This window comes from Asterias amurensis, chromosome 4, assembly GCF_032118995.1.
Source record: "Asterias amurensis chromosome 4, ASM3211899v1".
Classification (NCBI taxonomy): Eukaryota; Metazoa; Echinodermata; class Asteroidea; order Forcipulatida; family Asteriidae; genus Asterias; species Asterias amurensis.
In genome coordinates this window covers 18,467,891-18,480,209 of record NC_092651.1, presented here as the reverse complement: position 1 = coordinate 18,480,209, position 12,319 = coordinate 18,467,891, and the positions used below count along the sequence as shown (strand labels likewise).

Genomic DNA, 12,319 nt, shown 5'->3' with positions numbered 1-12,319 from the left:
TGGAAATTTAGGCTCAATGGGAAAACCCACTCCTGTTTTTGCGCGTTTCGCCGTGTCATGACATGTGTTTATAACACAAATCCGTAATTCTCGTTAACGAGAATTTATATTGTTTTACCGTTTTCTCAAAAAGTAAAGCGTTTCATGGACTAATATTTCAAGAGAAGTCTTTCACCAATACCTTCTGTAAACCCTGTAAATTATTTGTAAATCTGTGAACTTTTTTTTTTTTCTGTACCGAAAGGGTCCAATGGCTTTAACAGGGAACCAGTGACAGACTGTGCTTCAATCAATCTTGCACCGTATCCAGTAGGACGTTGGCTCCACGGATTTTTTTCTCCACTCTTGCCTATATTGCGCTCTTCGATGTTCCAGGTAGAAGGTGCTGTTCATGATGATGTCAATTTCCCACCTCTTCCGAGACATACCCCGTCTATTTTTTCCGTCATTTTTTTTCCAATGACTGTGCTCACAGAATAGTATTTGAGCTGGTTATCTTATTCCAGTAAACAAAAATGTTTTGTGTTTAACAGTTTTTGTGTGCTTTTTAAGCAGCTTTATGATTGTGAACATACCTTATTGTTGAGCTCAGCGAATGCTGGGCTGACACATCCTGAAAGATCTGGGTTAGCCCAGTTGGCAGTCACATCACACAGTCTGGAAGCATTGCCTAAAAATAAAAATAATAATAATAGCAGAGCAGTTATTAATCAAAAAGCCTGAGTCACTAGCCCAAGTCAAATCAGATGTACTTTGACATGGCAGAAAGATCATCATCACCATCATTCGGCAAAGACTTGCGTCCGTGGCCGCCTCATCCTCGCTGGGATTAAACCACTAGTTGAAAACCTCTTCACCACACATTGATTCCCTTATTTAAACACAATAAAAAGACACGTACCAATAACTCCTTCTGGACATGCTTTGATGTTGGTCTCTCCTGGTTCCGTTTCATCCCACACTAAGCCACTCCCTTCAATGTCATCCTGACCTCCAGCACAGACTTCCTTGATATCCTCTGAGCATCAAACAGGTAGAAAGTATAAGTTTCAAATAAATATTGTTGTATATAAAGCTGATAGGAGCTATCAGATAAGTCAACTTTTGGTTCCCTCAAAATTATGGGTGGGAGGGTCAAAAGTAACAACTGTAAAGAAATTCAGTTTATATTTAAAAAAAGAAGAAGACAAAATACCTAGCTGGCAGGGTCTGGCCTATTTTTTTATTTTTTTTACACTTTTGGCATTAGTGAGTTTCTGTGCTTTTGGTTAGCATTACTATGAAATAAAAAATTTATACTTAATAATTAATAATTTTTATAATTTATGGGTTTTTTCCAGCAAAATAAAAAATACAACATTTTATACAAAAATCTTAAAAGAAATTATAATTAAAATACAAAAATGTAAAAATTAAGAATGGGAAGAAAAAAAATCGAAAAAAAAATCTCAGGCTTTTAATTAAGGAAAACAAAAATATGGTCTCACCAGCTTCACATCTGTCTCCTATGAAACCTTCAGCACAGTCACATCTGTAGCTATTGACAAGATCCACGCACTCTCCATCATTATAACAAGGATCACTGGCACACTCATCAACATCTGTGGAAACAGACAAAAATTAGATTGTTTATATTTGACCAAAAAGTGTTGATGTTTTTGACCGAAAAGGTATTTATGAATGGGAATCAAAGTGTGTTGAATCGGTTTTCAACTAGTGGTTTAAACCCACCTAGGCCTGGTTCTTTACCTCGACTGATCGTCTCAGTAAAATTATCAAGAACCAGGCCTCGTTGGGATTAAACCACTAGTTGAAAACCTCTTCACCACACATTGATTCCCTTAATAATATCAAGTAATAAACCACAAGGGAGACTGACTGGAGCTTAAACCAACGCTCTCTGGACTAATGTCCCTAAAGGGTTTAATATCATCTTGACATCATGACAGACCTTTAGTGCAGTTGGTTCCTGTGTATCCCACTTGGCATCTACATTTGTATCCATTCACAAGATCACTGCATTCTCCATCATTGGCACATGGTTTAGAGGCGCACTCATTGATATCTGTAATAGATAAATAGGCAAACAATCAGGATTAATCATGTAATTAAAATGTGATGTGGTCAAGTTTGTCGACCAATATCATATTTTCAATTTACTTTACTTTATAAATACTGCTGATATCACCTTTGGTTCAAAAACCAAGAGATGCGAGAGAATAAAACGGGGGTTTAAAGTTGACTTGGTAATTGAGAAATAAATTGACACAAAATCTTTTTTAATGCTAAATTGAACTTTTTCTTAATGTTATATATCAGTAATGAAATTGCCAATATAAAATATTTGAGAAACTTTCACCGATTTGCCTGTTTTTGGCTTATTTCTCCATACAGCTATTTCCCACAAATGACTCAATTAGCTTGATAAATTCACAAATAATGATTATTGAGTAAAAGAACTTTCTGGACATTGTTCCCACCATTTATTTTATTTTACACAGCATGTCAAACCTAAATGCCAATAACATCTTAAGCGCGAGGGTTCTCCCAGCACAAGCTAGCGTTTCATGCTGATATGTAATACACAACAAGTTATTTATCTTAGTTTTTGTTGTTGTAATTTTTTTACTTATCTTTTCTGGGGGAAACACTTGAGATCAAGTTCACAAACATCATAATGACAAAATCATTTAGAATGCTCCAGATTGCACAATAGGGCTTTGAACCGAACATAAACACCAAGTAAAAACCATTCTGAGGATTTCGTTTCAGTTCAGTGGGCTTAGGATAACTTTCCAAAATTAGCTCTTACCTGTTTGACAGTTGATTCCGTCGTAGCCTGGTAAACATGCACACTGGTAACCATTCACTTCATCAGTGCATGTTGATCCATGCTGACAGGGAAGGCTGGCACATTCATTGATGTCTGGAGAGAAAAAAAAAGAGCCCAAGTTTAAACAGGCAACTGCAAATAATATCATCAAACCATAAAATACGTATCCAGCAAAAAAGCAAACAAAAACAGAAAAAGGACAAAGTTATGGGGTGAAAAACTCCAAATAAACCACTTTTTCCAGTATGGACTCAAATAATTTTTCAGTTTTACCCGTAATAAACCAAGAAAACCATTAATTGGCAAAATTGTACATGGAGTGCAGCTTTTTTAATCGGGTTTACATCAGCCCAGTGTTCCAATCCTTTAAAAGTGGTGGCCATTGCTTGCCTTACCCTTCCCTCTCGAAGGGGGCACAACAATTTCCTCTGGTAAAGGGCACTTCTATGAGGAAATAGTACATTTTTTGTATTAAAACATCGCAAGGGGCACTACAGCACAAGGCCAAATTTCATAAAGCTTTTAAGCAGAAAATATTGCTGGACAAATTTCTTTACTAAGCAAAAATTGAGTGGGGCACCAGTCACACAATGTTATTTCTGCTAGTAACCTGTGTTTCTGTTAAGCGATACTTTTCTGTGCTTTGCAAGTTTTTGTGCATACCAGCTTTATAAAATTGGGCCCCGGGGCACCACATCAATTGCTGTGGGTACCGTGGGTTAAATCAAGTGTTTCACTGTGTTGTATTTACCTATTTGGCAGTGGGTTCCATCATAGCCTGGTAGACATTCACACTGGTACCCATCAATTTGATCCTCACACGGTGACCCATTCTGGCACGGGTTACTTGCACACTCATCCACATCTGAGGACAAGACAATTTGATCAAGGTTACACACTTTGAAATTAAAACTGATTCCTTCATCAACAGTTTTTCTTGATGTATTTTTTGCCTTGATGTTTAATCAAAAATATATTTTAACTATATGAGTCAAAAGAATAAAATTATTTTAAGAAATACGAGGTTCTGATAAATATAAAGCAAAATAAACAATAAACAAAAATTACATAATGCTTCGAACGAAGTGTTTCTAAGCGCTCTCACAGAAAGAAGTGAACAAAAAAAGAGACAATAAACATCAAAGAAAGAGACTTTTTGAGGTTGATTCTAATGTTAATAGGTATGTTTTCAATCTAGTCAAACAGTTTTCAAATGCTTTTGCTGCTTCGAGAGCTACTGTAGGCTTCTAACCAATAGTTTTTATTGTCAGTCGTTTTGTGAGTGATTACCAAATATGAGAGTAGCAAAGATTTTATATGTGTATAGTTAGAAAGCTCACTTGGTAGAGCTCTAAAATTCAACTCCCAGAGGTTGCAATTGCCTCTGTAGTTATAATTTTCTTTGTTCACCCCCAAATTGATTGTACGTTTACTAAGTGATACTGTATCTCCTCGTCACAGACAGGAAAACATTTAGTTTATACTGACTCAACAATACATTATAGAAAAGCAAATAATTAATCAATACATGTATGTGTATCACACTATATGATTTATAGTAACTGATGTACATGAACATAAGTCAATACTTAGGAAAAAGTTAAACAAACAATGTTACTTTTGTTCTTTACCCATTTTAACATAACCGATTAAAAAAGAACAACATTTGATAATTACAAGTTGCTTACAACTTGTTTTTTATTAAAAACAGCTACTAATACTCACCAAGTTGGCAGTTGGTCCCCTCGTAGCCGGGTTGACATTCACACTGGTAACCATTCACTTCATCATGACATGTTGATCCATGCTGGCAAGGGAGGCTTGCACATTCATTGGTGTCTGAAAATAGAAATAACAAAAAGATCTTGTGCTCAAATGAGGAAGGGGGTTTTCTGTAGGAGCTAGTGATGATGAGCAACTATGGATGGTCTCTTATAAGCCCCAAAAATTGTTTTGTTTGTCAACAAAGGTTCCTCTAAAGGTAGGATCTGTAGGTCAATCTTTATTTGTAATTTTGTTTTATTATGGATCAGACATGCAACTGTAACTTCACAAAAAAGAGAGGAAACTACCACATTTCAGTGATTTTGTATAGCATTTTTCAATTTTGAATCATAAAACTGAGAACCCCAAAAAGAGGAAATCAGATGATCCGAGGAAAAGTTGCATGCTTGATGGATGTTGTATTTGGGAATTTAAAACTCTTTGGCATTGAGTTATTCATTTCATTTCAATACATTTATTTCAACACAACACTTCTACTGTTTTGAACTATTTTGATGTCTTTGAGTTGTATTTTAATACTAAAAACTGTTCAGCTAACAAGATTTTTAAACTTTTTCCTGTGTCAACATGTTTTTAGACAATTTTTAAAAAGATTTTTAATGAAAATATTTGGAAAAGTTTTGTTTGCAAAATACAATTTTTTGTTCAGTCAAGTCACAAAGGACGATCGGACGGTCAGATGAGGACAACCAACAATTTTTGTCCCCCTTAGGGGGGAGGCATTGTAAGGAGGGGGAAAGAGGTTGAGGAATGAGGTTGTAAGGATGGGGCGGTAAAGGATAGGTGGCTGTAGGAATGTTAAATATTCACCAATTTGGCAGTTGGTCCCCTCGTAGCCTGGTTGACATTCACACTGGTAACCATTCACTTCATCATTACATGTTGATACATGCTGGCAAGGGAGGCTCGCACATTCATTGATGTCTGAGAAGAAAAGAAAAAAATTTCTCCAACTTCAGAGGTATATAGACGATGTGACCTCTGACGTCACTCGAAAACCATAACATGATTCGCGCGCATACCGCCAGACAAAACCTGTGTTTTGGCAGCCAGCTATAAAGTGTATTCAATCTTACCATGACTACCTGTCTTTTTGCCCGGCGAAACATGACGTATACAGTGTTTTTTCAACAGAAGGCGGTTTGAATGTAAACATGGGTCACATCGTCTATAACGTGGGTGAAAACATTCATAGACCATGCGAATGATGGGTACCATTTTAGAGGAGCACCCTTATTTCTATGGGTGAACTTCTTGCCAATTAAAAATGAAGCTGCATTTCAACAAGCGCCTTGTGCCATTTCAGTGTTCTTGTAAATGCCATTTAATATTTGATTTTTTAAAAGATGATCTGATGCAAGTGTAAAAGCAAATACATTGCCTGCGTGCAAGTGGAACAAATAGTTTTAAAAACATTTACATTATCACAATACAGCTTTAAAAATGTAACATTTTACTCTGGTAACTTTTAATCTCATAAGTCCAGATTTCAAATCAAGAGGGGGGGGGGGGACACAAGACATACATCAATTGGAGAGAAGCATATAAAGAAAAAAAAACTTTTATTTTTCATCTTTAGGTTTTCTAGTAGTTATAGGCATTAACACCGTTTGTGTGTTCTATGCAAAGAGCCCCAAGTCAGCCAGATATGGGTAAAAACTAATTTATCTAATCCTGATTTTCACGTTAAAAACAAAACAAAACAAATTATTTCCTGACAGAGTTGCTATCAGTAAAAGATGTTCATTTTACCACTTCCAATATATGGATGAACAAAACTCACAAATTAGTTTATTCCCCAAAAATTTTCACTATATATTGGAATTGGTAAAATGAACATCTTTACTGAAGCTTTAATTCTGTTCTTGAATATATTCAAGAGTTTAAGAGTTATTATCTTACCATTTTGGCAGTTGATTCCATCGTACCCTGGTGTACATATACACTGGTAGTCATTTACTAGATCCACGCAGGTCGATTCATGCTGGCATGGTGCAGTCCCACATTCATTCAGCTCTAATACAAAACATCAGATAAAACAAGTCAGTGGAAAGTTCCAAAGTTGTGACGTTGTACCCGCAAGTCTACTACTAAACAGTAACTTCTTATTACTTTTAGCCACACTAATAAACACCACTTGAAAAACAATCAATGTGGACACGTGGCAGATTAATGGGAACATCAGAACAGTTCCCATCTCACAATGATTTCATGCACGCTTTTTGGCCCAAATTTCTGCAAGTGGAAGATTTTGTCGTTTAAATAGATTTTACAGGAGAACTTTGACAGTGAGGAACTTAATGTCCTTTCTAACAAAGTGTTTTTTGTAAAAAAAACGCCAACCTTGCACCTAGCAAGGGACCCATGCTAAGCTGCTCTCTTGTGAAATCGGCTTTAGTTATTGTATGTAGTACCTTGTTCACAGTTGATTCCATTATATCCCAGCACGCAGATACACTCATAGTTATTCAGTCCATCAATGCATGTAGATCCATGCAGACAAGGATTGCTTTCACATTCATTGATATCTAGACAAGTTACCAAAGAAAAAAACACACTTTGTTTAGCGTCATTAAGAATTTGGAGGTCTTTCTGCATTAAATAATGGGCTAGTGGTATGGAGTGATCTGTAGATTAAACATTGTAATTGAATTCTGATTAGTTCAATATTTTGTCCTGCAAGGTATATGGAGCTACGCTTTTGAAATATGATACCTTTTCCTTTATACAGGTGCTGTGGCGCAAAATGCTGCCGCTCAGACAAATCAGACTAGGAACACCAGGGCAAACCCCTTCTCTTTTTGATAAGTTTACTAGGTTCTTTGCGAGCAGTACACAACACACGGGACCCGGCAACAGTTTTTAAATTTACATCAATCACAAAGAGCTTTCTGAAACATTCATCCTGCTTTATTTGGTTAATGAAATGTCAAAATTTTCAACCATTACGTACACGGTTTATTTTAAAATTGTAATGCATTTCATACATAATTATCATAGAGTTGTAGAACTCACTCTTTTTTTAATCGCAAAATAAAGTTACAAATGGTTTGATAATATTCTTACCGGTCTGGCACTGGTTCCCCTCATAGCCTGCTGTACATAAACACTGGTATCCGTTCACTTCATCTACGCAGGGTGAGTCATGCTGGCATGGTGCACTCTCACATTCATTTATATCTGGACAAATAATCACAAATAAAGTTGAGATAACAATAATTTATCACTCTTGTATTCCATTCAAAGAACGTACCGGCATGAAATTTACTTAATGAATATGAAAAGATCTTTAAAGACATCTCATGACAAAATTTAATTAAATGAAGTGGGAAAACAAATTGCAGAATTTAGGCAGATTGGTGTAAGATGAGTTCTTTACGTGAGTTCTTGCCAAATTTCATTAAGCTGTTGGCAGATAAAAAAAAAACATTTCAGAAAATTTCTTTGCTAATGAGGTGCCCCACAACAATGCAAACTTAATTTTGGCTGATAACCTTTTTTTTACTAAGCGATACTTTCCTGTGCTTAGCAAGATTGTGTGCGCTTGATCAAGCTGTTAAGCAGAAAAAACTGTTTCTGTTAACCAAGATTTGTCTGTGCTTATTAAGCTTTCATGCAGTTGCTTTATGAAATTTGGCCGCAACTCAGTATTGATTTTAACAGCCCTTACTTGTCTGGCAAGTGTCATCTGTAAACCCATCAGCACAGGAACAAATGAATCCATTGGCTTGATCCTCACACTGCCCACCATGACCGCAGGGAATACTGGAGCATTCATTAATATCTGTCAAATAAAACACATTATTGGTTTTTTGGTAAATTTTGGCAATACGGTGATATTGAATGTTGCTTAAATTGGTCATTCAATTTTGTTTTGAGCCTGGGCAAAAGTAATGTTGCGTCATTCTATTTATCAAAATAAACATCCAACTTAACATTCAATAAAACAGCATTCAAATTTACAGGGTCTTTTTTTAGTTTAATCAGTTTTGCTAAATTGAATGTTATGCTAAATTAAACACATTGCTATATATAGGAATTCGAATGACACAAATTGAAATTGATTGAATTCTGAATTTGAAACACAGAAAAACTCATGGAAATTTAATTGGCTGTACTTTTACCGGAATTTACCGAGAAAACCTATATTATTACTTTATTCGACATTCAAATCAAGCATATTTACAGAAGAAATACATCAAATTTACACTGATGAAAAGCCAAGGATATCACAGAAAGCTGAAAAAAAATTGCTTCTTTCCATCAGAGTTCTTAGACATACAAATAAATACTACACTAAAAATTGCACAAGAAATAGTGAACAATGGCAGTAAAAAATGAACGAAACTGTTACAAATTAGATTAAGATGAGAGATGTTGTTTTACTGCCCTTTCAAATTGATAGGAATTGTAAGAACACTTGATATTATTAGGAAGTATGTTCCTCTGATGAATTCCAGTATAAAACAAATAAATTCATGTGGATTGTTGATATTCATGGATTAAAGGCAGTGGACAATATTGGTAATTACTCAAAATATTCATTAGCATAAAACCTTACTTGGTAACGAGTAATGGGGAGAGGTTGGTAGTATAAAACATTGTGAGAAACGGCTCCCTCTGAAGTGCCATAGTTTTCGAGAAAGAAGTAATTTCCATGAATTTGATTTTGAGACCTCAGATTTAGAACTTGAGGTCTCGAAATCAACCATCTAACGCACACAACTTCGTGTGACAAGGGTGTTTTTTCTTTCATTATTATCTCGCAAGTTCGATGACCGATTGTGCTCAAATGTCCACAGGTTTATTTTATGCATATGTTGAGATACACCAACTGTGAAGGCTAGTCTTTGACAATTACCAATAGTGTCCACTGCCTTTAAGAGGTCCGTTTGTTTTTCAAATCCAATAATAATGCAGATGTTACTTCCACATTAATTTAGTTGGTTATGTTTCACATCAAAGCTTGATCGAGCTTCTTTAGACTTGATTTTCCCCTGGAATAATTCTCTGGGGTTTTCCTCATACATATAAAACTGAAACTTTCTTCCTTGTCTTCTCCTCTTTGGTTCTCGTACAGTGATTAAGTTCGCTATTCTGACAGTCCTTGGCTTCACAGTCAGAATAAATTAAATGAAAGGAAGAGGGGATGGGTACTTCTTACCGTTGTCACATGTTAGTCCGTCGTAGCCAGGGTCGCAGGCACAGGTAAACCCATCAGCTACTTCATAGCATGTGCCAAACTGACAAGGTAAGTCTGCACAGTAAGCCACTATAAGCAAAAAGGTAAAGTCGCTGTTGGTACATGTATACCACTTTAATTCTAAGCTCTCTTCTTTTCCAGCAATATTAAGAAACAAAATTTGAAAAAAGCCTCCTTTTTGTGGCTAAAAATCAAACCACGTTGCTGGGCCCAATTTCATAGAAAGTTTTTCAGATATACTGTAATTGGAATACACATCTGAGAAATTACAGACAGTTAACGCTTCTCAGATTAAAATAAAAAGATTACAAAATTGTGGCAAAAAGACTGATCTTTTTACAAAACCACATTACTTCGTAGTGAAATGTTTTTTAAAGTGCTTTATACTATCGTAAACTCCTAAGCTTTTAACCAATAGTTTTTATCGCAATTAGTTTTAAGAGTGATAGCAAGCAAACACCTTTCTTTTAAATGTCTGAACTAAGAAAGTTAATAAATCAATCAATTAATTTAAAACCTTCCAAATAAATAAATTCAAATGTAAATAGTGAATTTTGTATATGAGAATGAATCTCAACATTACCTCGTTCACAGAGATCTCCCATATAGCCCGCTGTACAGTCACAAGTGTACGTGTTCACTCCATCCCTACATACACCGTTCTGGCAGTCATTACTCCCTGCGCAATCATCAACATCTGCACCAATCAAAGAAATGCAACGTTCATTCTTATTATTCAAAGGTTGAGGTAATAAACATCTACTGGTGATGGAGTACTGAGAACTTGAAGATAACATTCAGTAAGGTTTGCAATAAACACATGAGTTGTGGTGGCTCTTAAAGGCACGGGGGAACGATTTCACAAAGAGTTAGGACTAGACCTAAGTTAGAACTAATCATAGAAAATATTAAACACTAAGGGCTAGTCCCAAGTTAGGAAGAGTAACTCGTCCTATGGCTCGAGATCAGACTAGTTCCAACTTTTTGTGAGATCCATCCCTGGACACGTTTGGCAATTACTCAAACTATATAACAACATAAAAATTTACTTGGTAAAGAGCAACAGAGAGATAAAACATTGTAAAAACCGGCTCCCTCTGAAGTAACATAGTTTTTGAGGAAACTTCTCACTAAAATATTTGAATCTGAGAAAGACTTCAGGCCTGAAGCCTTTCTGATGCATCTGAAAGCACACACATTTGTGCACCAAGGGTGTTTCTCTTTCATTATTTTATGCAACTTCGATGACCCATTTGAGCCCAAATTTTCACAGATTTTTTTATTTGTAAGCATATCTGTTGGGATACACCAAGTAAGAACACTGGTTTTTGACAATTACCAAACGTGTCCAGCGCCTTTAAAAAGAACCCATGGTCACTTCCGGTGGTGTTAGAACTCAACCTGGCCATGGATTACACAGAGGCCCTGTTGCCCCTTGTCCTGGACTTAGTGCCCTCTCAAAAGTTCTCAAAGACTCCAACACTTTTCTAATATGAGTGTTCTTTGGAATAGGAAAATGGCCTTACCCTCTGAAAATAAGTGGTAGCAAGCCATGTTAAGTCAGGTAATTGCACAGAGGACAATAAATTGGGAAGATGAAGTACTTGCTACTTAAGCTCATGCAGATGTTTATTTATAATAATATTTATTATATAAATAATGGAATAAAAGGGTAGCGACGAGTTCTTAAACGGCTGTTTACAACCGGCAGTGTCGTTGACGTGTGATAAAGGGCCAATTATCGTATGGCAACGACCCTGCAAGGTTTTAAACAGACGTTTAAGAACGAGTTACTACTCTTTTATTCTTATTCATAAATGCCTTTTTGTTAAAGAAATGTTAAAAAATACAATTATAGACAATTTAACAATTGAAAATTTGAGGTTTTAAATATCTTTTTCAAAAACTTTGTGAAGAATCTGTTTGATGCGCATGGGTTGTGTGTACGCGCGCGCGCTTAGATTATGCACCGTTCTGCGTGATAATCTTGCGCGCCCAACACGCGGAAGCCAGTCGGTTATAAACTTCTCCAGCTGGTCATTATCAACACCCCCACGTGATGCGCTCTCCACCAATAGGAGTAGCGAAACTGTCTGGGGTATTTATGAGTAGTAATTAAAGTGCTACATGTTATTTTCCTCTAAAAGCTAAGACATATTAAAGTAGCAAATCAATTGTGAGTTTACATACTACCAATTTTTAATCAACACTTACCCATACACATACACCATCGTGTGACCGACTATAAACAGGCCTTTAGAAAACGCCAAGGCTTTTGTGGTACTTGCCTTTCTGCCCGAACCATGTACCAGGCCTGCTAATGCACGGAGGCAACAAAGGCGATTGCACCCCTGCCCCTGGTCATTGCTTTGGTGCCCTTGAAATGTTCCAGTTAGAAATTTACAATTTCCTCATAGGGTGCTCTTTACAAAGGAGAAACATTCCTTGGTGCCCTTGCCCTTTCAAAAATAAAGTATACAGTCATGATGTACCCTAAC

The 12,319-nt window shown here is 36.2% G+C and overlaps 1 protein-coding gene across 1 annotated transcript in view; it reads right to left on the bottom strand.

Annotated features, from left to right (window-relative positions):
• LOC139936545 (uncharacterized) overlaps positions 1 to 12,319 on the bottom strand; it is a 43,197-nt gene that overhangs the window by 18,935 nt on the left and 11,943 nt on the right. The window contains exons 7-20 of the mRNA XM_071931375.1: positions 10,405 to 10,518; positions 9,783 to 9,890; positions 8,289 to 8,402; positions 7,685 to 7,798; positions 7,033 to 7,146; positions 6,521 to 6,634; positions 5,429 to 5,542; positions 4,559 to 4,672; positions 3,585 to 3,698; positions 2,813 to 2,926; positions 1,952 to 2,065; positions 1,488 to 1,601; positions 902 to 1,018; positions 576 to 670 (exon numbers count right to left, since the gene is read on the bottom strand). Of these exons, the coding sequence (XP_071787476.1) occupies positions 576 to 670; positions 902 to 1,018; positions 1,488 to 1,601; positions 1,952 to 2,065; positions 2,813 to 2,926; positions 3,585 to 3,698; positions 4,559 to 4,672; positions 5,429 to 5,542; positions 6,521 to 6,634; positions 7,033 to 7,146; positions 7,685 to 7,798; positions 8,289 to 8,402; positions 9,783 to 9,890; positions 10,405 to 10,518 (1,574 nt within the window). The remainder of the gene's footprint in view (positions 1 to 575; positions 671 to 901; positions 1,019 to 1,487; positions 1,602 to 1,951; positions 2,066 to 2,812; positions 2,927 to 3,584; positions 3,699 to 4,558; positions 4,673 to 5,428; positions 5,543 to 6,520; positions 6,635 to 7,032; positions 7,147 to 7,684; positions 7,799 to 8,288; positions 8,403 to 9,782; positions 9,891 to 10,404; positions 10,519 to 12,319) is intronic.